This window comes from Vigna unguiculata, chromosome 11, assembly GCF_004118075.2.
Source record: "Vigna unguiculata cultivar IT97K-499-35 chromosome 11, ASM411807v1, whole genome shotgun sequence".
Classification (NCBI taxonomy): Eukaryota; Viridiplantae; Streptophyta; class Magnoliopsida; order Fabales; family Fabaceae; genus Vigna; species Vigna unguiculata.
The window spans coordinates 27,715,285-27,741,399 of NC_040289.1; the positions used below are offsets into that span (position 1 = coordinate 27,715,285).

Genomic DNA, 26,115 nt, shown 5'->3' on the forward strand with positions numbered 1-26,115 from the left:
ATGAGATGAGAGTGCATAATAGGGGAGAAGAGGGTGCATGGAGTTGTTTTAGAGGAACCACTCATTTCTTAACATAGAGGAAAAGGAAGCAACAAAATGTTACATGTCATGATCAAAGCCTTCAAAAAGCGTGGGTGGAAGAGATGGCCATTGATAGTTACATGTGTATCATTCATGAGCTTGATAATCATAGCTCATCACTAGCAACGTGGGGTTATTACAGTTACCATATAGGTTAAAGGGTACGTGCATTAGAAGAGAAAGTTGAGGTATCATTATCGTCTGGAATGATTGATGGATAACCGCACCCTTAAAGTATGTGAAGTGTAGTGCAGATTATGTGTATGAAATAATGCATGTTGAATCTGTTTAGTTTTTGACTCTTGAAAATACCCTATTGACTGAAAAAGAGAAGGTTGAGATCCAAAGAGATATATATTATATATAACTGCAAGAGAGCAAGTGACATGGTTTCTTAACATTTGCGTTTGTGGGGCTACAAACTACCAAAAGATCTTTAATTTCTTCTCTGACCTCACCCTGCCACGCTTTGCAGAAGCATCCGCAAGCTTTTTCAATAGGCCAAGGTACCTTTTTCCCCTCTCACTCTCTGTCCATCAATTCTTTGCTGCAAACCTTTTGAGCCATGTGATATACCCTCTCCTCAAAGTTGAATAAATCAATACTTGAATGTTTTAGTAGTTTGTGCTTTTACCCTCCTAGTACAATTGAAAAAAAAAAAAAAAAACTGCTGCATGTTATTTCTTCTCCAAGATTTGAGTTCCCATGTAGATGTCATCAGTTAACTTATCACAAATCTACTGATTTACCCGGTCCTTTTACTCTCTGTAGAAGAAGAGAAGGTAGATAAGATTACCGTAGGTCACATGAAGAAGCATGAGTAATTAAGCTTTTTGTTTGTATGTATTCATTCATATGGCTTTGTGAGTGGGTAAAGGAATCTGAAAGATTGCAATTGCAGGTGTGGGCTTTTGGGACCAGCACAGTGGCAGAATTGTCACAATTCAAAGCCTGTGGGCAGCCGCAGCAGATGAAGGACTACAGGCAACTATAGTTAAGAGCAACAGCAAGCAAAACAAAGCGTGTCTGCCTAAGGAAAACCTATGAGAAAACAAACCCTTACAAGAAAAAATAATAATAGAGCCGCATATAGAAAGAGAAAAAGGAGAGATATTGAAAAGCAAAAAAACTGGATTTCAGTGGGAATCAGTATCAACCACCAAGTCCACATGACTCACAACAACAAAACTTGATCAGCACACACACATCTCAAAACCAACCTGGATATGTTGAAGGCATAGCAAGAAGTTCCTACAGAATAGAAGCATCTACTTTGAACCAAGCCACAAAGCACTCGAAGCATAATAGAGGAGGAACATTGACAAGGGTCATGAGGAGCAGTGTAGGAGATATTGTTCAAGTGGAAGGAGGACACATTGTTAGGTCCTCGGGAAGAAAAGATCGGCACAGCAAGGTGTATACTTCCAAAGGGCCTCGTGATCGCCGGGTTAGACTCTCAGCACACACAGCCATTGAGTTCTATGACGTTCAAGACAGACTTGGCTATGACAGACCAAGCAAGGCTGTGGACTGGCTCATCAAGAAGGCAAAGTCTTCCATTGACAAGCTTGCTGAGCTTCCTCCATGGCATCCACCTACTCATGATGAGGAAAAGCAGAATGATGCTGCAGGATCAAGTGGAATCGTGGCCGTTGAACAACAACAAGAAGAACATCATCATCATCAACAACAACAGTCAGAGTCTTGTGGCTACAACTTTCAGCTCCAGAGGCAACTGGGGGCCTTTATTTCTACCCATGTTGACACTGACCCCATCAATTTTCAAACCAACAACTCCTCGGAAGATCTTGGCCTATCTCTCCACTGTTTCCAAGACCACCCTGGCCTTATTAATTGGCCATCTCAACAAGGTGCAAATCAAGCACCTCCTTCAAATGAACACCAAATCCAAACCCTTTTTGCTGGCTCAACCCCAGTTGCGTTTGAGAACCATTATCAAAGAACTGTGACTTGGAACAATGAAGCAACAACCGGGGATCATGTGAGCAGAATGGGGTTCTTTCTCAACTCACACCCATTTCTAGGCCAAGCTTCTGCTTCAGCTTATGCCCAAAGTGAGACCCTTCAGTCCAGTTTTTCATTTCCGGTGACTTCCTCTGAGCATCAGAGGCCCCAGCCAGTTCACCAACCTTCCATCTTTGGCAGCAGGTTTGTCTCTGATGGGTTAGCCGGGTTCTGCATTCCAGATAGAATTCAAAGTGTGGAAGAGAACCATGGAGTTGCTTCCAATAGGCCATCTTCTTCTCCTAGTTCTATCCACTGAACCCACAACAAGAACTGAACAATGCTGTGGTCTTCATATCAGGTATTCTACTCATAATAGAGTAATGTTATCTCCTCTTACAATCTACTACTTTATAAAGAAAATACTAAATGAAAACACATTTAATACTTACTATGCAAATGAAGAAGAAGGATTATTAGGAATATGTTGAAAGAAGATTTAGTATTGTTCCTGATAATATTAGCACAGTTGTCATAATCTGCCTTTTATGGAACAAATATTATAAACTAGGCGAAGCAATAGCACATGCAAAGCTTCAATCCAAGCAACAAAGCTATTTATCCCCCTCTTCAATTAACCACTCCTTGTTAAATTTCTCTCTTGCATTTTTTTATTTATTTAGTGCGACATTTTTTTTGAGTTTTCTCTCATGCATCTCATTACATGCAGGAATGTTTCTCTACCAGATTTTGGAACCGAGTGAAGATTATTTAGGCACATTGTTATGATCTACAAAGATTTCCTTTCAATTTGACTTTCCTTTTTGGTTTTAAATTTAATGTGAGTTCCCTTAATTTTACCCTGCAATCTATATGTATAATTTACATTGATGAAAATGTCCTTGAACTGAATTTGGTGGTTATAGTCCTTCCTGTATTGTGAATTCTGAGAATAACATATTTCATCTGATATCTAATGAAAATCAGAAGATCCATGTCCATTCTTGGCAAAACCACATCCAAATAAACAGAATCTGATTTGGACTTATTCTTCCCTGTAATAGGAAGAGATGGCTTCCCTTTTCCTTGCCCTTCAAGTACGACCCTAAAGGAACATTTTGGAAGTCAAACATTTCCTTAAACCATATGGTCAGTAACAGTGTATTTGTTTGTCAGCTTCAAGTTCACTCAATAGTACTGTCATTGAAAACTAGAAATTCCATAATGTATGCACATTATTTGTTTTTGTTTCTGACGTAAAGGGCTGACACCCCTTTGCATTTAATGAGATTTGTGGAATAGTTTCAGCAGTTTCATGAAACTCATCTATTTTCTTTTGCTCTTTATGTGGTACATTCATGCACGTGGTTGTTGAAAACAGCAGAAATAATGGTCAAGAGTATCCCCTAAACGTAACTCTAAGCTTCAACAGTGTTACAATCAAACTATGTGATGACATCAAGTTTAGAAGAAAAGTTAAACACCAATAAATTTAGAAGAAAATTGTGTTGCAGGCTATTAGTAACTAATTAACTACCTATACATTGTTTAGTGTGTTAGTGTTAATGCCACTTTTTACAAAAAAAAAGAAGTCAAAGTTGGCATGTTGAGCATACTAGAATATGAATGCTAATCCTACCTATCTAAGACTTTTACTGTGCATACTTGAATTATATCAAAACTTTAAAGGATCGTGAATTTAATAAGGATGGTAGATCTATGAAACAACTTAATCCTTGTTCATAAGTATATATTTTTTGCAGCATGTTTGGATATTGCTGTTAAGATCCTTCCAAAAGCACTTCCAGACCAAAAAATACAAAGAATATCCTTGTCTAGAAGTATGTTTGACACTAAAGTACCTTTTACACCACTATCCAACATAGTAGGCTAAGTTTGGAATATGGAAAATGTGATTCTGCAACTCTGGTGACGTTTGATAATTCAGACTTGTCAACGTGATTAGCAATAAACTTCCTTTTCTCCTTTAAATCGCTTCCTACTAAAAGTTATAATCGTAGCTTATTCACAAAAGTGAAAATGCATGTTGATGATCACATAATAGTCCAAAATTAGTTTCTACATATAGAGAAACAAAAGTTGCACTGATATTTTTAGCATGGGAGATTGGTGTAATCACTATATCCAAATTAGTGGCAAAACACAACACATCACGCCTCTATATTTTTTCAGAAAAGGAAAAAAAAGAATGTAATTGCGCTTCCATCAAGAATAAATCTACGATGCTTACAATAGATAAATGATTTTGTAATAGGGAAGCATAGACAAAAAACTCTGTAATTTTTTATATTAATTTATATATATATATATATATATATATATATATATATATATATATATATTTCTTTGCTATAAAAAAATATTTTTTTTAATTTTTTTAAAATTTAATTAATGATAAAATATAAATATAAAATGTATACATTTAGAGAATTCGTATCATATATTGTTATAAATTAAAGGTTTTTTAGTTTTAAAATATATTAAGAATAAAATAAAAATATGAAATGTGTCTACTTAATGAAATAATCCTCTTTATATATATATATATATATATATATATATATATATATATATATATATATATATATAGTATTGTTTTAATATATAATTAAATATAAAATATAAATATGAAATGTATACATTAAAAGGAGAAATCTCATTATATATTGTGGATGATATTGAAAATATAATTTCTAACAGGTGATTGGACACATATTACTTAGTTGTTTAACATTAGTTTAATTCAATGTGATAAAATGAATATCTTGTTCTGAAATAAATCAGTTGATTTTTTTTTTCAGAATTATCCATAAAGTGTGTGATATAATAAAAATTAAAATAATAAAGTAGGTTTATGTTGGCAACCTCAATTCGTTTAAAAATAATTGAAGATTTTAATTTGTTAGCTCGTCATAATCCATTTCGTCTTGGTCGTTAATCAACCGATTGGGCAAATCCACCATTTTAAATGAACAAAAAATAAAAAAAACAGCATTCAAAATTGAAGTTAAAGCTTTTGTCATGTACTTTTTTAAAAGATTTATTTGCTGTAATTGTCGATTTATTTTATAGATTTAATTTAATGATAAATAAATTAATATTCAAATAAAATGTAAACTAAATTATAGATATATTTTACTTTTGACCTGAATCTTTTTATTTAAATAAATTTTATGAAATAAATAGTTTCAATATTTTCCTTTTTCCTTTGTGGCAGGTCAGTGTGTAGATACATTAACCCCATTTTTTATAGGACAAATCAAATATTTTTAACTCATTCTGAAATTATGGACCAGTCCAATTATTATTTTTTTATGGCTTGGACCTGAAAGGAGGGAACTGGTCCCTTTTGTCACACTAAATATAAGACTTTTTTCTTCTTGCACCCTAATTATTACTAACTGCACCTTATATTAAGAGACAAAGACGAAAATATCTTTCCCTTCTTCATGCCACCATTGTATCTACATCCTTCACTGTAGAGGAAGAAGAGAGAAAATAAAATAAAAAATCACTTCAAAATACATTATGCATTATGAAAAATTTGTTCTAAAAAAATAATTTCATAAAAAACTCGTACGGAAAGGTATTGAATATGCTTCTGAAAGCTGATCGTTATTAAAAAGATCACTTCAAAAGACATGTTAAATGTTATGAATATATAATTTAAACTAAAAGTTATTATAAACTTTATAATTCAATAAATCAAATTTAAATAAAATGTGAAAGACCTATATTTTAACATTAACTTTTCATATTTTAAATACTTTTGTGTTAGTATAATACTAAATTGTTATTAATTATAATTAATATTACTCATAATCATATTGTATAACATTTTTAATACTACCATTAAAAAAAAAACTAAATTGCGGAGGTTTTAATTTCGTTTAGCGGGAGTTTTACCCTCCACAAAATATTTTGCAGGGGTTTTTCAAACCTCCACAAATAGAGTCTCCACAAGTTATTTGTGGAGGTTTTCTACAACCTCTGATACCAAGTTTATATTGTGGAAGTTTTTCAATGGAGGGTTATAACCTCTCCTATTCATGACTATTATTTTGTGGAGGTTTAAAACCTCCTTTATTTCCATAAACCTATTTGATTCCAAAACTCCTGTTTTTCATTTTTTTTTGTGGGGGTTAATACCCTCCTCAATTTGTGGATTATAAAACCTGTTTCATTTGTATTATTTAATTTGTGAATTTGTTACTATATTTTTCTTACATTATTCAAATCTCATAAAAACCAATATTTTGTTTGTAATTAGAATTTTCTACTATACTTGACAATGTATGTCACAATTTGAGGTACTTATATTTTTATATCAACAATATTTTTTTGTAAACTTCAATCAAATACTTCAACCAAAGTGCATTAGAACTTTTGATTCTCAAAATCAACATATTAACATAAAAGCAATTTAAATTGAAACAATTACAACTTAATCCATATTTACTCAAAGTTCATAATACACTAAAATAGTTTCATCCTAAAAAACATCATCAACATCCTAAATGTTGCTACCGCTAGATGATCTTTTTGTACCCATAGAAGATTCAGGCTCATTTGTATCACCGGTTTGCTAAAATTATAAAAGATAAATATTAGCTGCAAAAAGGACGTCAACTTCAAATCATGAAATCAACATGCATTAATAATCTTTGATTATAATTTTTCATATTTTAAATATTTTTATTAATTGTATATTAACGAAATTTTAAAATAACTATTTATTAAAAATATATTAAATATTATTTTTAATAGTATGACAAATTATTATTTCAAATTCGTCAAATGAAAAGAAATGTTTTTAAAAAGTTATTCACAAAAATAAAGTTGGAGGGTCTTCTAGAGTGCCTTTTTTTTTCAAGAAAAAACAATTCCAACAAACAACTCCTAAACGTAGTTGACCATATATTTTCGCAGTCAAAGTTTAAAAAAAAAAAATTGAAGTTTCTTTGACTGTTCTGTTTCCTCTTCCACGTGACATCAGAACAAGAATTTCTTGTATTTCTTGCTTAAAAATACATATTCCCAATACGAGAAAAATACAAGTATTTACGTGTTAAAATGAAATTCAATTTTCATCATATTTATATTTAGTGATGGATTACATTTTTTATTATTTAGTTTTATAATTATCACTATAATCTATCATTTGAATGTTTTTTCTTACCAAAAGCATGTTATATAATAATTTTGACTAAATTAAAACATATTACTTAGATGATACATATAAAACAAAAATAAATGAAAAGGAAACAAATACAGGGTTGAAAGAAAAAAAAATCAATCTAAAAATTAATGTAAAGATTGGACAAAACATTTTAATACATATTTACTTAAATGACTATAAATATTAAATGTTATTTATAACTGAAACCACTTTCCTTCATAAACCTGATTTGGTAAGACAAAATCATGATTTAATTGAAAACACTAACAATATAGTAATACTCTTTTTTCTTGGCATTTCTCGGTATAACAATAATAGTTGGATACCCAATATATAAGAAAATTAGTAAAACATAGTGTAGACGTAAAGTTTTTTTTTTTTATTATTATTATTATTAAAGATAGTGCCTCAAAAATTTTTATTAAAATTTATCATTAAAAAATGTATATCAACACTAGGCTCAAAAATCTAAAAATGCTTTTTAGGTTATCATTTAACTAAAAATCCAAGAGAGCAATAAACTTTTTTTTTTTAAATACTACTTAAAAACCATACTTTGTGGACACAATTTCTAGATGTGAAAGCCTTGTATATTATACATTAAAAACATTAAAGTCAATTATTCAACATAATTTAAATAGAATAGTTTAAATTTTAATAAGAAGAAAGAAAAAGAAAAAGAAAAATCTTGGAATGTTCTTGACCTACAAACGCATAACATAAGAAACCAAGTCTCAGAATAAACAAAGTTTAATTCTTCACTCAGTTCTTTTCTTCCATCTCACAGATACCCTCTCTCTCTTTTCTTCTTTCTCTTTCTCTCTCTCTCACCTGAAACCATGGATATCTTCCACAATGATCATCAAGAACATGACCTCCCATATGTTCCAAACAGTGACGACTCAGACAACACCAGCAACGAAAACAAAAAAATACTCTACATATCCATGGTTTCCTTCACAGTTGTCTTGTTCCTCGTCTTCTCCCTCTACGTCTACGCGCGGTGCATGCTCACGCGCCGGTCCCGCCACCGTGCCTCCGTTCGCCAACTCACCCTTGCAGCCCTTCATGTCTCCGACATCAACGCTGCAAACCGTAGGATCGAACCTGCAAATACAGGGCTCGATCCTGGCATAGTAGCGTCGCTGCCAACCTTCACCGTGAAGGCAAAGGTTTTAAGAGATGGTGGTGGTGATAATAATAACAGTGGCGGTGGTGATGCTTCATCGGTAATGGAGTGTGTTGTGTGCTTGAATGCCCTAGAAGGTGAAGAAAAAGTGAAGCTGCTACCCAACTGTAACCACTTTTTTCATGTTAGTTGTATTGACATGTGGCTTGGTTCTCACTCTACGTGTCCTCTTTGTCGAGCCGAGGTGAAACCTCGGATCCAACCACATGGTCGTGAAGATCCTGTTAGTCTTGTTCTTGATGATGCACCACCTCCTGTGGTTGATGATGGTGAATCTTTCAAAGGTAATGGTTCGATTTCACGGTTGAGCTCTTTTAGAAGGATGCTTAGCAGGGAAAGATCTTCCAGAAGAGTTCAACCGAATGGCCATGATGAGGATGGTGGTGTTGATCATGATTTGGAGAGACAATGAGTTTATTATGGTAGGTTGTGTTCATAATCTGGTGTTCTTAGTTTTCTCGTCAGTGATGCACATACAGAAGGAGAAATATACCAATGTTTGTTCTGGTTTTTAAATTGGAGGTGTCTTTTTTTATATTGATCTTCAATTGAAATTCGAATTCCATGTTTTTGTGAAGTATACAGTTAAAAGTTTGTATGAAATATCAACACCAACACAGGTTAATAAGATGAACTCGTTGCAGTAGCAGAACATCAGAAAAACACTTTAGAAAAGGTTCTGAGTATTTTGTTTTAGTTAATTTACTTTTTACGCGTTATTAGTTAAAGTTGAAGAGATTTGGTGTGAATCACACCAACTTGTAGATAGTAGACCATGTAAGCTTCTTTTGGCTTTTGGTTTTTGTCAGTGAGTGGTTAATTAATTAATTTCTTTTGGGAAATTGATCAAGATTCCGAATTATTAACTTTGATATTATGAGAATCAAAGCATTGATTATTGTTTTGCCTAAAATGTCTCAACACATGACCACTTACGAACTTGTAACAGTCATTTCCACGCAACTTGCTACTACCAAACTCCCCATATCTCTTTTATCACATGTAAACATGACTTTGTTTGCTTAGATGTTGAAATAAATATTATAATAAAATATATTTATTTCTCCAAACCTTATAACATGTTCACACAGGTTGACCACTATTTAGGTAGAATTTTCTCAAAGAAAACCATAGTCAGATTTTTCAGGATTGAATGTCTTAACGAATACTATGTCATGCATCACATGGTCATACAAAACTGGCATCATCATATATGAATTTGAAGAATTAATTTGCAGAAGTCAAGGAAGGACCACCTCATGCATAGCAATCTTCAATATAATTATATCACTCTTAACACGTTATTTGTTAGTTTCCTCTGTTTTTCTTCATTACAGTTTCCAGTTTTGTCTCACATTTCCTCTTCTCTTCTTATCTCTACTGTAATTACGTATGCTTTTATTCAATTTTGCCGCACAAAAGTAATATTGGCAATCTTCCCATAATTTGAACATGTCTACAATAAAGCATTACCAAAACTCAAAAACTAGGCACAAAACAGGTACATTCATTCTGATCTAGGTTGCCATAACATAACACAAAATTTGATATATATATCCTAAGATGTCTAACCTGTGCAATGCGAAGAAGCAAAACTTTCTCTTTTGGCAATTCCCTATCAAATCAAGGGCTATTTTCAGTTTCCACCTCCTATGATCCAAAAACAGAAACCATAAACATCAAAGGCCATAACCACCACCCCCAAGAAACTTTCCTGCACCCACTCAAATCTTCACTCGGTCCCAATCCAACAGAAGATGAAGGTGCCGACCCAGAAAAACTCCCATTGCTCCCTACCATGCTGCATCACCGAGAAGAATGTCTCAAGTCAGGATCCAACTCACTTTCAAGAATATAGAAACAAATTTGGAAAGGAAAATCAAAACTAATCAATATTATGTTTATATATAACAAAATGAATGTGTTGAAATCTGCATTCAGGGGATTTCCTCGTTCATTCATTTGGTAAATGAGATCAAACTTAAAATATGCATTTCAAATGCAAACCTTTCTACCTCCAGCCAACGGTTTCAGTTTATCAATGCATAAACGTATATGAATTTTCAATCACCAAAATCAAAACTTTCTTTATTTGCCAAACTCCTCAACTCAAAAACCTTCCCAGTAAATAAAACAAGGTTCATGATAAAAATAAAATAAAATCTAAGCTCAATTTACCCGGAGTGGAACTTGCAGTTGCCAAAACCTGAAAAAAAAAAACAAAACGAGAAAGAATGAGCCTTCTGCTTAAAAAACAAACCGAATCTGAAGACACTATTATCAATGTTCCATATTGAGAAAGGGGTTTTTCACTGACTAGGGTTCAGGGAAGTGACGGCAGCGTTGTTGTTGAAGTTGCAGCTATCGTCGGTCATGCCGTGTTTGAGAAAATAGTCGTTGAATGCAAACGACGCCGTATTCTGCACGCTGCTGGGGTCGTAGCAGGGCCCACCACTCTGGATTGGGCCGCAGTCCGCGCCACCGGCACCGCAGGCCCAGTCGAGCGCGGCCTGCAGCGACGCGTCCTCCGCGTTGTTCTTCGCCACACACCAGAGCTCCTGCGGCGGAGCGCCGCCGTTGGCGGCGGCGATGAGCGGCGAGAGACCCAGAAGGAGGAAGAGCGCAAGAACAAGGCTTTTTGAGGTGGACATTGTGGGAGAGTGGCTGGAAAGTGAAGGAGATGAGGGAAGTGAAATGGGTTGGGTTTGGATTTGGGTTAATGTGTGGAATTTAAGAGTGTGAAGAGAAGAAGAAGAAGAATAAGATGGAAGATGGTGGAGTTATTGGGATGTTGGAAATGTGACCGTTTTTGTGTTTGAAGAGGGAAACTGAAGAGACAGAGAAGGAATGAATGTGAGAAAGGAACGTGTTTTGGAGTTGCAACAGTGACTGTCTTGTACATCTGGATCTTTGTCTGCTTGCATTCTCTTTTCTTCATTTATTTTGTTACTAAAATCAGTACAACGTTCACATGTGCTAATATTTTATTTACACTTATATATATAATTCTTATAGAATAAATTAACTTTAATTTAAATAAATCTTACTTTTGTAATCTTTTATGTTTTAGTGTTTTCATCTTATGGTGGATTAAGTTTTAAAACATTTAAAACAGATTTAGTTCTATGATGAATTTTATTGAGCATCCAATAAATTATATTTCTCAACTTATTTGATAAACTATAAAATTTTAGTTTAATTTATTGGCTTCTCAATTTACTTTTTTATTTTTGGTTATATAATAACTTACAATCTGCAAAGATTATAATAAACTTTATATTTATCATTCTTCACCATTCTAGATCATGTGTAATTTACAAAATTATGAAACTCATTTAAGTCTCCCTTAAAATATTCATTTTGCTCATTTTAACATAAAACCATTTAACAAAATTGATTGTGTTCTTATCCACAAGAAACTCTAGGATAACCGTAAAATATCACACTAAAATTAAAACTTAATGTACCAAAATGTAAAATGTGAAATCAGGACAGCAAATTAGTATGAAAAAAATCTTGAATAAAAAAAAAAATCATGAATGTAATATTTCACTTTGTTATAGTTTTTTCTGGCCTAAACATTCTACATAATAATTAATAATCATGCTTTCAACATTTTCTTAACTCATTTTTCTGATTTAATAGTATAAATCAAGTCATATATTGTATAAAAACTGTTTTAGTTATTGTCTCAATATACATAATTTCTTTTCTTTGAAACGCATGGATGAGAAAAAAAAAAGCCTCTCCTGGTGAACAATATAATACTAGCATTACATATAAAAATGTTTTAACCTAATATTGATATTTTTTAATTTTTCGGTTGCATTGTAATGTTTCTTCATTTTTATATTTTCTTTCCTTCCGGCATCTTCCTTTTTACATGTCAAAACTAAATGAATATGAAAATGAACATGAACCAATAAAAAAAAAATAATAGATATGAAACTACTCACCCTCGGTATTAAAAAGGTTTACATTTATATATATATATATATATATATATATATATATATATATATATATATATATTAGTTTCTCTTCTTTCAAAAATATGTAGATAAAAATGTCAATTTAACTCACCCTAGGCTTGATCCACATGGGTTTAGGCAAAAAAAGAAAATTCACAAGGCCAAAAAATCTCACATTGAAAAGTTCACAAAATTTATGTAGGTCAGGTAAGTCTATGAGCTTTTATTTTTAAAACATAAAAATATTTTTTTAAAATATATTATTAAATTTTCGATTTAGGTCGGTCTGTCTTGACCTTCAGTCAAATCGTTCATTTGGCTCGAGCCGGCCTGTCTTGACCTTTGGTCTAGATTAGCCTGTATCGACCTTTGGCCTAAGAGACTCGGCTCGATCTTTGACTCAGACTAGTATCGTTTTAAAGAGTTAATTAAAGTATTTTAGTGTCAAATTCACTTTAGCCCTAACTTTAACCCACTTGAGAAGGGGCTTAGAGGGTTGAGACTCTTTTTGACCCCTTCATTTGGGTTAGGACTGACCCATGGGTCAATAGCCAAATTGACATATCTATATGTTGTAACATCACATTTAATAGTTTTAAACTACTAAACAAAATATTATATAATGATAAAACAAAATAGATAGTGAAGACGAATATAAGAATATTAATACAGTTACCCCATATTAATGGAAGAGAAGATAAAGAGGTAGAAAAAAAAACTTTTCCTGAAGGAGTTCTATCTCTTGCATCTCCTCTTAATAAACATGAGAGTGGATGTCGCGAAAAACTATAGAAGGAGGTCAAATGAGATTTATAAAATTGTTAGAGGATGTCTAACAAAATGTAAGGTCATAATAACTTATTAATAATGTTTTATTTTTTAGTTATACATATTTCATGATTAATTATGAATAACATATTGACTTGTTGTTTAGTGGAAGTCGTATACTAGCGAAACTCACAAGGAAGTTTTGTTTTCCAAGATTGTCATGACATATTGATTATTGATATTATTACTAAAGATCACTCTAGTCATGAGTTGAGATGTGAGTTTAACCAACGGTTTCTATGGGCATCTACCATTCATATAATGAGGTTGATCCATATGTACTTCCTACTCATGGTCATGTTATCATAAAAGGTAGTTGTGCTATCGAGGGCTTAGAAAAGGAGGAAATACACAAAGATATGTGCCATTAATGTAGGTTGTTTGTTGGATAAGTTTTTCCTCATTTAGTGATCATTAGAAGAGTGTAACCAAGAGGCTCAACCATGCACACCCTATCCATGCATGATGATTTCACTATAGTGATGGTCAAAGAAGTTAGAAGTGCCACTACTCCAATTGTAATGCCCACAATGGAGGTTACATTAGTGGGAGAGACCCTTGGAACACTCATTGCATAACCTACACCAAATTAAGAAAATTTCAAAAATCAATCTAGTATATTTGGTATATATCTTTTTATCTATATATTTGTCTTATTTAGATTGTCATATCACAATATTTGTTATTATGTTTTACAAGATCCCAGGAAGAGACCAAAAGTCCCAATTTTGTTTGTTTTTAGTTCTGAGCCTCAATCACAAATACACTAAAATGTTAATACAATTTAGAAGTTGGTCATGATTTCACATTATTTGTTTCAGACATCTTGTGTCATTCCTTGGGATACAACAATTTTTAATGTCGACAATGATAATAGAACATTGTATATAAATATCAATGATGTTTTTGAAATCACCTAAGGTAATTAGATGCTTAAAATTATAATCCAATTATGAATTATGTGAGTACACTTTAAATCTCTAAACATTATTTATTCAATTTATGTTTCATGAGATCGACTATTGTTGCATATATTTGTGTTAATAATGTAGATATATAAATCAATTAATTGTCAACAGGAGGAATGTTGAAATCTATGGTTTCCATGAGCCTCAATCTATGCAAAAGTTTGTAAAAAAAAATGGAATGTCAAACTTACGTTCTATGGTGGATTCAACAATCTTGAAATTAATATTACATGGTGCCTTTTATTAATTCGTAATTATAACTCACTACCTTTATATGTTGCATAATTAAAGTAACATTACTAATTTATTTAATTATTTTAGGCTTCATTAACGATTGATGCTTATTTGTCCCACCAACAATATTGTCATGTGGTTTTATTCATTACATTGAAAATCACGGAAAAATATGAAACTTGTGAAACTTGTAGTATAAGTGTATGTTTTAATTACAAAATAATATCTAATTATAATTCGTATAATAGTAAATTATTAATGCCTTTTTTAGTGTCATTAATATGTATGCAATCCACTTCGTTGTTTCATAATCTACGTTGGATTTATTTTAAGGTATTTAGTTTTTCATTCAAACTATTAAAATCATGTTTTTTTAGTTTTTCAATAAATTAACTTCGTTGAATTTCATATATTAGTACAATAGACAATAAGGAAATTTTGAGTGTGGCTATAATATAGTGCATTGGATGTGGATCATAATTCATTTTAGTGTTGTTGAATCCTACGAGTAAATATTAACACATCTAAATATTATTAGAAAACCAATTAGAGGTTTCATATATGTTATTATGAAGACCAATATTATTTTATATTTGAACTTTTATAGATGATGAGTCATTGGGCACAAATATAATTAAAGAAATTCATCATGAATGAGCAAAGGACTTTTCACAAATTAAACTTATGCTTATTATGATTTATGGCTATATGTGGTTCTTAGACATTGTCTTTCAAGATAGCTAGTTTAGTTTTTATTAATAACTATGGTTACTTATATTTTAATGCTTACATTAAAGTGTTGATATACTTTATTTTTGGACAAGTTTTTTTTTTTATTTGTAAGTTTGGATAATGCAAAAGTTTATTTTCTTTGTAATCTAGTATGTTCATGATTTACATTTATAGGTTGGGAAAGGAACAAATGTAATCAAATTGTTTAAAAAAAAATAACACAACATATTACATTGAAACTTAACAATGTAATATTGTCAATTTCACTCTGGCTAAAATATAAATTGATGTAAAAGAGGGAACATTTTCTCAACCAATATAATGTGTCTTTCAAAATAACTTTACAATCCATTTATATATTAGTCAATATTTAAACTGTTGCTATATATATATATATATATATATATATATATATATATATATATATATATATATATTACATTGGTTTGACAATAAATGAAAAATTTGTCTCATTTTTTACACCAGTAATATCTTCATCAATTATGAGGCCCACTTTCTGTGTCTTAAGTTAATGGGCCTAACTCTAGTGAGTAAAGGCCCAAGCTAGCCACTTGTTTTGCCAAGACTCTTCCATCTGCCCAGTTACTTCCTTTCTTATCTCCTTTCTCCAAAATAGTTCATCCCTCTTCTCCCCCTACTAAAGCAGAACTTGAGTTAGGGCACTTGCAAGTTTCCCTTTGAGATTATTGCACGTTCTCTTCCAAGCTAACTAAACGCTCCCCCTTCGCGTAAGTATAGCTCTAAACCCCTATCCTTTCATTTCTTTTTTGTTTGGTAGCTCTGGTTCCACGCGAGTCTCAGTTATGGTCTCATTTTCGCGTAAGTATGTCTTGCTTGTTTTTTCTCAAAATTGTGTTTAAAATGTTGATTGATGCTTTGATTGTATGAAAATGAGTTGTGTTTGGTTTGGACTGGATTCTGGTCTTTTGCATGTGCGAACAGGTGATGAGCCTATTAATCTCGCCCAAGCGAGTAGCTCTCACCTAAGTGAGAGTAGCAGGAAACTTACCCAGGTTTCTGCTTGAGTTGTCGCTCAGGCGATGAGCTCTAGTTTGAGCGAGAGTGATCTCGCCCAAGTAGGGAGGTCTCGCTTAAGTGAGAACTTACAAAACCTCACAGTGCTCCATGTTTGCAATCTCTCCCAGGCGAGAGCTTTTAGCATGAGTGAGAGGCTCATGTTGCTTGAGTGAGAGCTCTTTAGCCTGAGCGAGATTAACAACATAATTGTTTTAATTGCTTGGTTGCTTCCATGATTGATTGATTTACTCCTTAAAGCATAAAGTATGATACCATGTATGTTTTATGCGATGTAATGAGACTAGAATTGATGTGCTTGGTATGAAGTGAAACATGACTTGGTTGGTTGGTTGTGCATTGACATGAAATTATGATGTTTTAAGATAACATGTGGATTTGGTTTGAGAAATATAGATATAGTATGAGCTAGACGTAATTCCATGAGACTTTTGGCGAGATTTCACAGTGGTGTTGTAGTGTATATAATCAGATAAGGATTCAAGAAAGGTTACATCCTGAAACTCTAAAGAATCAATCAGACTCACATAGAGTAGACTGATTCAAGTGGTGAGAGTAGTAGGAGGTCCTAGTCTTTGGCAGGATAATAGCCCTAAATGATTATGGACTAACCTTGTGCATGGTAGGGTGAAACCCATTGGCAATGGCTCTGTAAAGCGGTAGAGGCCACCACAAGTGCAAGCATCCAATGAATCTGATCTTTTTATATTTATCCGGATAATTGAGTCAGAGGGTCTTTATTGTTTGCCATCACATGCCTTGTGTGCTTACTGAAAATGTTGGTTTAAAATATGCTTGTTTAAATATATGATGAAGAATTTTTTTTATCTCTAACTTACCCTCTCTTGTTGTGTTTGTTCCTTGTTTAGTTTTCCTATTTGTGATGATCACAAATACTTGGTGTGAGCAGATGTGGAGGTGATCGCGATGTCGGTGGAGACGTAGTTGTTTAGTCTAGATTTTTTAGTGTTATAACTTTCTGAGCACCCTGTTGGAACTATTCTACTTTAAATTCCTTGCTCTGTGAGCAATCTTTTGCTAAATTGTTGTTGTTTTAGTTCTGTTATTGGCATTGTCTTATGCCTTTGGTATTACTTCTAGTATATTATGAATAACTATGATGTTTGAGTCTTTTATACTTTATGACTCGTGCTTTAATTATTTATAATTATGTTATGCTTTATTTATTAAAATTTTTCTATTAAATTGGGATGTCACATCAATAACCAAATTAATGTGAAAACTTATAAATAACCAATATAACATTTTTTTATAGTAGTGCAAAGGAAATAAGGATCACCTACAAAAGATAAAAATTTTCAATAAAAGAATAACAATTACTTTTTTTCACAAACTTTGTTATTTGTATTACACTCAAAATTGTGTTTGCATATGATACTTACTCCTAAGTCCTTGAAATTTGTAACCAACAAAGAAAGTTATATAATTAAGCTACATTTGGTAATGATGACTTATCCTTTTTCAAACAAGATTGTTTATCCTCAAAGGTAAAAAAATATAAGAAATTTATATATATATATATATATATATATATATATATATATATATTATAACAAAAATCCCTATATTTTTATTCACTTTAATAAAAATTTTCTTTTTAACTCTTTAACTTTGTTCTTAGTTAAAATATTATTAAAAGCTTTGACTTGACCATATTTCTATTTACCACTATTTCTTAACTTAATATATGTTGTTAATAAATTTTAAAAGCTAATATATTTCTTTGCAAAAATTATAAGAAGAAAAAAAAAAGATAAAAAGACTTATACATAAATAGTAGTTATATATTATAAAGTTATAAATACTGATTTGGTACCCCAACTTATTGGGAAAATTCAATTTGGTACCCGAACTTTAGGAATGTTCAATTTGATATCCAAACTTTTTAAACGGGTTTATTTTAGTACCTTCCGTTAAATAGTAGATAACGACGTTTGGCTTCTGTTGAGGTGGCACTGTGCTGGGGATACGTGGCAGAAACAATGGTTCAGATAAAATGAGTTGGAATTCCCCTTTATTTGTAAACTTTAAGTGCCCTATTTTGTGGAGAGTGCCCTAATAGGTGGTTTTCTCTTCTTCTGATTTTTCTATACATTGAAGAAATGTTAAGGGCTCAATCATCTTCCTCTTGCTCTCACAATTCATGGTTGATGCGAAATCAAAGCTTGTTCTGTACTAGTGGTGGCTGTAGAGGGTTGGGTGAAGCACCTACATGCAATTGCGGAGTGGAAACTGTGTTGAGAATGGCTAGAACTATCAAGAATGGTGGGAGACAATTTTGGAGAACGGCTGAAGCTTCTTCTTCCCAGCTTCGCCCTCTCCAACGAACGGAAGGAAATCTTTGTCCTTCTTCTCCGATCACCGAACGCAAATCAACCACTGAACCCTAATTCCCAAATTTAGCTTCTGCCCTAATTTTCCGTTCTGCAAATTTTTCGATTTCACATCCCTAATGTTTTCCTCAAATCGAGAAGAACGCTTTTGTAAAATTTTTTACTTCACAAATTATTTACTTCGAATTTTTTTTACCATAAAAACCATGTGCCCAACCATGTTTTTGCCACGTATGCCATGCATAGTGTTACCTCAACAGAAGCCAAGCAACGTTATGTAGTGTTTAACGGAAGGTACCAAAATAAACCCGTTTAAAAAGTTTGGGTACCAAATTAAAAATTCCTAAAGTTCGGGTACCAAATTGAACTTTCTCAAAAAGTTGGGGTACCAAATCTGTATTTATACCTATTATAAACGATCATTTATATTATTATATTATATAATTTTTAACATTTTTATTAGTTTTATTATTACTCTTTCCAAATCTTGTGTTTTTATTGTAACATCCCATTTAATAGTTTTTACACTACTAAATAAAACATTATATTATGATCAAACAAAACAGATGGTAGGAATAAACTATTATGGAGTGCTAGTATAGTCATCCAAACTAACCGTATAAGTCACTGGCCATATGCACAACCTATACTGGAAAGAGATAACTAATACATCCCAAAAACTTTAATACAAGGCATGAGCTAGATCTACTACTGAATATCCCAAGCCATGGATCAGCTCCTGTCCAAGAGGGGAGCGTCTTCATTTGGTTCTTTCTCTGCTCACACCAATTATAAGGTGATCATTGCAAAGGAGAAAACATACAAATGGGACAACATAGACAAGAAGGGTAGGCTAACTTAAATAAGAGGAATCATGCAGTTCAAATTATGAATATCAGTCAATTATGTTCATAATCATTATAATTACTTAAATGCATCACAACATAGCACAAATACATGACTCTAGACTGAATATCCGGATTATGTAAGCGACATTGGATCTCTTGGTGGCATGCACCTGTGACGGTCCCCAAACTTTGCAGAGTTTGGGCGCAAGGGGTTATCACTCGACCACTCCCAAGGTAAGTCCCCTTCGCGTCTAAGACTAATCAAGTCCAACGACTAGGACCTCCTGCTACTCCTCACGACATAATCCATTATGCTCTATCTGAGCGTGAATGATTATTGGAGTTTCAGGATTCCAACCAATCCGGAGTCCTCATGTCCTTACACACACACACACACTAACATACTCCTTTGAATTTCCCTTGAAATTCTAGTTCAACCACATCTCCTCATAATATTTTTTACAGATGTCCAATTGAGGTGATTCTTTTTGGGTTGGAAGATATGTGTTTTTAAATATGTGGTGTGCATATTAACGTGAGAAAGCACGTGGGTTAATGGTTATGTTATGCGTACAAGGTGTGCTTTGAGTTGTCCAGTCCCAAGAACCTTCTTCATTCACAATAACATCCTTGCTTTAAATCAACTTCTATTTTAAATCATACACCTTTAATAGATCATTTTTCATGCATACAAAAAAAACCCCTTTTCTACTATCTGCCCAACACTAAGCTGATTACATTTCATGCTTGAAACATGCAACACACTTTCAATAAAAATCACAATTCTTCCATCTTTCTTGATTTTTATATCACGAATTCCAGCAGCCTCAATTGTATTATCATCTACAAGTCTGACCATGCTTTTCTTGCTAGTGTCAAGATTCGAAACCCAATTTTTATGCCCAATCATATGGTTGCTACAACTTGTGTCAAGAAAACAACTTTCTGACCCAAATTCTTCACTCTGGATAGTAACCATCAACATTACTGGTCATTCTTCTTATTCACCCTGAGCCACATGTGCTTCAAAGCCAGATTCCCTTTTTTACTTCCTTTTCCCATGCTACCAATCTACCGCATAATGTCCCCACTTCTTACAGTTATAACATTGGATCTTTCTCAAATCTTGCACTTTCTTTCCTTTTCTCCCTCTGCCATTGAAACCACCTCTACTGGCTTTGCCAAAGAATTCTGATTTTCCTTCACCCGTTGCGTGATCTTGACTGGTTGATCATCCTCCTTTTGTTCAACTTGCCACAGAAACTATTTTTCTTCCACCTGCCACGGGAAGAATGGCATCTGTTCGACACTTGGGCCTGCAATGCTTGCTCATCTATAACCTTTTCAACATTCTTGTTTACCATTTTTAATTCATGGGCTTCAAGTGATCCTTGAAGTTCTTCTATCTTCATCTGTTCAAAATCCTGGATTCCTCTATTGCTGCCACAACATAGTCAAACTTAGAGGATAATGTCCTCAACACCTTTTCAACCATTTGTTGATCAATGATGTTTTCTCCACAAGCCTAATGGAATTTACCAGCAATTACAATTTATTGAAGTATTCATCCACTATTTCTTGATTAGCTATAGAAAATAACTCTTACTACCTTCAAAAATACTGGAGCTTCACCATCTTAATCTTCTCAACACCTCCATACGTCTTCTATAGGATGTCCTAGGCCTCCTTGGCTATCTTTGCCTTGGATATTTTCTCAAAGTTCACCATATCCACACATTAATGAAGCAAACAACGAGCCTTGCAGTCCTTTTTCTTGGTTGCATCATCATCCTTCCCTCAGACACCATCTCTTACAATTTCTAACATTTCTTGATAACCGATAATGGCTTCCATTCTTATCACCTAGTAGTCAAAGTTCTTGCCATAAAAAATTGAGAGATTTATTAGGAAATTTCCTCCTCCATCTGCCATAACAAAACGTTCTCATACAGGTCCCGAACCTTGTTGCTACTGATACCACTATTAGAAGGCAGAACACTCATACACACACAACATGTATGCCATAAAAAACTGGGAGATTTGTAGAAAATTTCCTCCTCCATCTACCATAACAACACGTTCTCACACATGTCCTGAACCTTGCTGCTACTGATAACACTATTAGAAGGCAGAGCACTCTCACACAACAGCATGTAGCATGTATGCACACACTATATGAAATGATTTTGTAGATTTTTATTACTGCAACTGCTGAATACAAAAAACAAAGACTCTATTTATAGAATTAAGTACAGATAACAAAGTGTAAACTAACTAACAGAAACATACATGCTTTGAATTAACTATAACAAGTATTATGTAAAAATAGTAATGACTAAAATAGAAACTTTTATAACTATTTTATTTACTATATTGCTTGATTTCTGCGTACAAAACTAATAAAAACAGATGAGCTGAGAATTATTTCTTGAAGAAAAAGAGAAGAAACTCATATTTATTATAATACTATATAATTATTATTATTATAGTTGTTTTAAATATTGAAAATAAAGAATGAAAATAAAATGAAGAATGAAAGACACGAGATTGTAGTGTATAAAAGATAAGAAGACACGAGACATTTGTTTTTAATTAGAGAGGTAGTTTTTCTTTATTATAAAAAGAAATTATAAAATTTTAGAGTCTTCGTAATTACTTTCTACAATAGTTTATATCCATGAGTTATTCTCAATAGTTTATTAAAATAAATTATTTAACTTCGGTTAGAAATTTTTGTTTTTATTTTAATAATTTAAACAAATAAATAAAAAAATTACAATTAGTATTTTTTCTAAAAAAATATAATATAAACAAGCTTATCCTTTATTTTTGTTTACAAAAAACTCAATAAAATAAGTTATCTTGTGTAATTTAAAATATAATTGTTTCAACCTTTTACTATATATTTATTAGTTGTATTATAATAATAAAAAACACAAATCTTTCTCGATCTTTATGAAATTTAATTATATATATATATATAAATATATTTTGATAATATCATGATTAATAAGAAAATATTTAAAAACACAATTAGTTAAAGAAGAAATATAATGTTTTTATCTATTTATTGAATCATTATCTGTAATAATATTAATAATAAACTAAAAATTGATTGTAAGAAACATAACACAAAACAATTACCTTATATATATACTAGTGTAAACACAGGCGCTATCGCGCCTGTGTGTACGCATTTTTTGAATTATATTAATAATTGATGATATTGTAATGTTATTAATTTAATAAACAAAATAACAAAATAAAAGTATATTTATAAAAAATAAAATAAAATGTACGGAGAAAATAAGAGAAAAATAACTGTTGATGAATAGTAAGAGAAAAAAAGAAAAAGGAGATAAGTAAATAATTTTATAAAAACTTGTAAAAGTAACCGTTAATTTTTAAAAATTTAATAAATAATTAAATTATAAAGGGTAAAGTTGGAATTATGAAATGTGGACACAAAAGAGGGAATCCCCTTTATATATAGTTATAGATATATATATATATTTGAAATTGGAAGAAAGTAATGATACCCTAACGGTTATTGTCATGAAAAATCTGAATGACATACTTGATTTAAAAATGATATTTATAAATATAAAATAAAATATTTGAAAAGTATGTAATTAACAGAATAATTTATTAAAACTCTTTTTTTTTAATATTTTGAAATCTCAATTAAATATCAACAAATTTTATTGTCCCTAAAAAATTCTGACAGTCTACATTTAATAAGATTTGTTTAATGTTTAAATTTATTTGATTGAATGTAAATTAAAAATATAACGTGGGTGAGGGGAATAAGAAGGGGCGATTAGTGAAAGTGTTTCCACTCTGCACTCCAAACCCGTCTTAAGAGTATAAAAAACTTGGCCTTTGATCTCTCACAGTTCACTCTCTCTCCATTTCGAAAAGTTTTCTCTTTTCTTGTTTTCCCTCTCGCCATGACCAACCCAATCGAGAGTGAAATCTCCGACGAAGCCTTTAACCCTAGCGCCGCCGAACAATGCCGATCAAAGGACCCGTCACCATCTCAAAAGTCACCACCCACCGTTTCCCAATCTCCCCAAACTGAAACCCTAACCCTACCCGATCCCGATCCGAGATTGTCCAACCCTAACCAAGATCATGATTCTATGATGCGTGAACCGATTCCCATAGTCACCGTTGATGATACGGAGCCTGATGATGCGGAGCCCAATATCCCCGGCGCCGCCGTCGGAGGAGGCGGTGCTAACATACGACGCTCGACCAAGAAGAAGAAAATGGGTAACAGGAGGACCGCGAAGGAGAGAAAGTGGCGGGAGAAGATTCCGGGTATCGTCGAAACCCTAAAACCTATTCCCTTCACGCCTGCGAAAACCCTTGACTTCGAGAAACACCAGAGCCTCTTGAAGCGTCTGGGGCTCTGGGAGTTTGTCAACGTCGAGTTCGATTCGGCGCTCCGCGCCGATCTCCTTGCGCAGCTCATCGCAAGCTATGTCCCCAATTATCGGTGCGGCTACGTCAACGGGTTCAGGATCAATGTCAGCCGCGCCGATCTCGGCCGCGCCCTGAAGCTGCCGAAGAAGAACGTTGGCGCCGCTGCGGTCGCTGCTGTGGTCGATGATTCGGTAGACTTGAATGAATCTATTGCATTTGTTGAGGAGTTAGCGTATCATTGGATGCTTTTGCCTTATGATGCTTGTATGATGACTGGTGAAATTTTAGGGTGGTTGGATTTGATAAAGGAGGGGAATTTCGAGAAGATGGATTGGGCGGGAATGATTTGGTGTATGGTTGAGAAGGAATTGAGGGCGCCGCAGTTGGTGAGTTGTTATTACGCTTCGCATTTGCAGCTTTTGATTAAGACGCAACATAAGGAGTTGTATGAGGAAGGCGTTGAGGTGGGGGAGGAGGAGAATGAGGTGAAGGAGGAAGGAGAGGAGGAAGATGAAGATGAGGAGGGGGTAAAGGAGGAGGTGGATGGGAGCGGAGATGTTAAGATGGACGAGGTTGATGGGGGTCAGGTTCAGGAGTTAGAGGGGCGGGTTCAGGAATTGGAGGGTCAGGTTCAGGAATTGGAGGAGCACCACATTGAGTTGAGTCTTGGGCAAGACAATAATGTTGAGAAGGTTGAAGTGGAGAAGGAGCAAGGTGGACAGGAACAAATGATGGATTTTGAGCAGGTTAAGGACGTTGAAGAGCCTGGGATGTGGCTTATGGATCAAAAGAGCTGCGTGGAAGAGCCATTTCTGCGGCCCTGTCATGGTGATTTGAAGGGTCTGCACTGTGAACAACTTATAGAGGACGAAGGAGAAGATGGGCAGCAAGAGGAGGAAGGGGAAGAGGAAGAGGAGGATGGAGAAGAGGATGAGCACGAGGGCGGGTTCCATCTCTCTCCAAAGTGTATTCCTATGGAGGGGATAGCTTCTGGAAATGGTCTTCAAGTGATGGATGCTGGACAATTGCCTTTTGGTTCTGGGATTGATCTTCGTGACAATCCGGTCGGGGATTTCCTGTCATCCAGGGATGAGCCTCAGATGATTTCTGGTTCATCACTTTTTGGTAATGGTCACAAGAGAGACAGCCTAGCCCTGGATAATCATAACTCTCATCATTCTTTGAATGGAAGTAATAAGAGGCTGAGAAGTGATAGCCCGTGGAATACCAAACCAATGGACTTTGAAACATGCATGGAACAGATGGAACATTGGATGGGGAAAGCTAGAATGATGTATGCCACAAAAGATCAGGCTTGCGAAGAATCTACAATGAATCAACAACTCTTAATGGATGAGCTACAGAAGCGAGATAACTTGATTGAACATTTGCATAAAGCGAAGTTTGAGGAGAGTCAGAAAAGACAGATGGAGGTATATAGGTTTGAGAAAGAACTTTATATGATGCAAAGCCTTGTCGATGGATATAGAAAGGCCTTGAAAGAAACACGAAAGGCTTTTACTGAATATAGAGCACGCTATCCTCAAGGTGACGAACCACTGTATGCGGATGTTCCTGGCTCCGGTGGACTTGTTTTGACTGTGATGGAGGTGGAGAAGGAACGTCTAAAGAAAGAAGCCGAAGAAAGGGCGAAGTTGAGGGATTTTATGATAGAGTTTGACAAGAACTGTACTGATTTTGAATCTCAATGGTCTGGTAAATTTGAAGCTTATTTGAGTAGAGTTGAATCTCTAAATGAGAGGTTTCTTGCTTTGGAGGAAAAAATGAAACAATTGAATGAAGTGAATACTAATCGCAAGGTTTCTGATCCTGTTGAAAGTGCTCCAACTACTGAAGGAGAAACTGCTTAGTAAGGTTTAGCTTTTCCAGTAGAAGTTGATTAAATTTAGTTCATACCAATTCAAGGCTGCTGGTTGCTTATGTTTATAATTATAATATAATGTACAGAGCTTTATTTTGAAACCAGGACCTTTAACTAGGGTAATTGTTACCTTTTATTATCTTGAGATGAAGTCACAAATTGTGGAAACATTTTATGTTTTGCATTTCTATGTTCTCTGCTATTCTTTGCTAGCAATTTTAATAGTGTTTGATACTCACTTCTAGTTGTTATTTCATCTTCTGACCAATTTATATCTTGTTGAAAAAATGTGATCAGATAGTTATAGAAGAAATATTAGAAACATTCATTTGGGTGATCTTTTGTCTGATTAATAATTGATTTATTGGATAGTTGAATT

The 26,115-nt window shown here is 33.4% G+C and overlaps 4 protein-coding genes across 8 annotated transcripts; 3 read left to right on the top strand and 1 right to left on the bottom strand.

Annotated features, from left to right (window-relative positions):
• The first annotated feature begins 343 nt into the window (after window positions 1-343).
• Window positions 344-2,974, top strand: LOC114168798 (transcription factor TCP4-like). 4 transcript variants are annotated; one of them, XM_028053751.1, is made up of 3 exons: window positions 344-901; window positions 983-2,407; window positions 2,777-2,974. In XM_028053751.1, the coding sequence occupies exon 2, from the start codon at window positions 1,412-1,414 to the stop codon at window positions 2,363-2,365; it is 954 nt and encodes a 317-aa protein (XP_027909552.1). In that variant the 5' UTR covers window positions 344-901; window positions 983-1,411; the 3' UTR covers window positions 2,366-2,407; window positions 2,777-2,974. The 4 variants fall into 4 exon arrangements, with proteins under 4 accessions (XP_027909552.1, XP_027909553.1, XP_027909554.1 ...); XM_028053752.1 differs by having other exon boundaries at window positions 344-863; XM_028053753.1 differs by having other exon boundaries at window positions 344-587.
• A 5,004-nt stretch (window positions 2,975-7,978) lies between these two features.
• Window positions 7,979-9,105, top strand: LOC114168550 (RING-H2 finger protein ATL40-like). The gene has a single exon (XM_028053424.1). It carries the CDS (start codon window positions 8,086-8,088, stop codon window positions 8,845-8,847), a length of 762 nt encoding a protein of 253 aa, XP_027909225.1. The 5' UTR covers window positions 7,979-8,085; the 3' UTR covers window positions 8,848-9,105.
• Window positions 9,106-9,496: 391 nt separating this feature from the next.
• LOC114168551 (PLASMODESMATA CALLOSE-BINDING PROTEIN 5-like) lies at window positions 9,497-11,368 on the bottom strand. 2 transcript variants are annotated; one of them, XR_003600695.1, is made up of 4 exons: window positions 10,753-11,368; window positions 10,614-10,641; window positions 10,008-10,236; window positions 9,497-9,891 (listed from the first exon to the last, which is right to left on the bottom strand). XR_003600695.1 is itself a non-coding variant. In XM_028053425.1 (3 exons), exons 1-3 carry the CDS (start codon window positions 11,084-11,086, stop codon window positions 10,086-10,088), a joined length of 513 nt encoding a protein of 170 aa, XP_027909226.1. In that variant the 5' UTR covers window positions 11,087-11,368; the 3' UTR covers window positions 9,814-10,085. The 2 variants fall into 2 exon arrangements, 1 of the variants encoding a protein (XP_027909226.1); XM_028053425.1 differs by having other exon boundaries at window positions 9,814-10,236.
• An 11,889-nt stretch (window positions 11,369-23,257) lies between these two features.
• LOC114169328 lies at window positions 23,258-25,970 on the top strand. Its single transcript, XM_028054440.1, has one exon. The coding sequence runs from the start codon at window positions 23,377-23,379 to the stop codon at window positions 25,723-25,725; it is 2,349 nt and encodes a 782-aa protein (XP_027910241.1). The 5' UTR covers window positions 23,258-23,376; the 3' UTR covers window positions 25,726-25,970.
• The last annotated feature ends 145 nt before the right edge of the window (window positions 25,971-26,115 follow it).

What these genes read in the sequence shown, in the direction of transcription:
- LOC114168551 (XM_028053425.1), bottom strand. Translation starts at nt 11,086, where the DNA reads ATGTCCACCTCAAAAAGCCTTGTTCTTGCGCTCTTCCTCCTTCTGGGT. An exon ending in CGTCACTTCCCTGAACCCTA is followed by an intron (nt 10,642 to 10,752) that starts GTCAGTGAAAAA and finishes TTTTTTTTTCAG; the next exon opens with GTTTTGGCAACTGCAAGTTC. An exon ending in AACTGCAAGTTCCACTCCGG is followed by an intron (nt 10,237 to 10,613) that starts GTAAATTGAGCT and finishes TCGGTGATGCAG; the next exon opens with CATGGTAGGGAGCAATGGGA.
- LOC114168798 (XM_028053750.1), top strand. Translation starts at nt 1,412, where the DNA reads ATGAGGAGCAGTGTAGGAGATATTGTTCAAGTGGAAGGAGGACACATT.
- LOC114169328 (XM_028054440.1), top strand. Translation starts at nt 23,377, where the DNA reads ATGACCAACCCAATCGAGAGTGAAATCTCCGACGAAGCCTTTAACCCT.
- LOC114168550 (XM_028053424.1), top strand. Translation starts at nt 8,086, where the DNA reads ATGGATATCTTCCACAATGATCATCAAGAACATGACCTCCCATATGTT.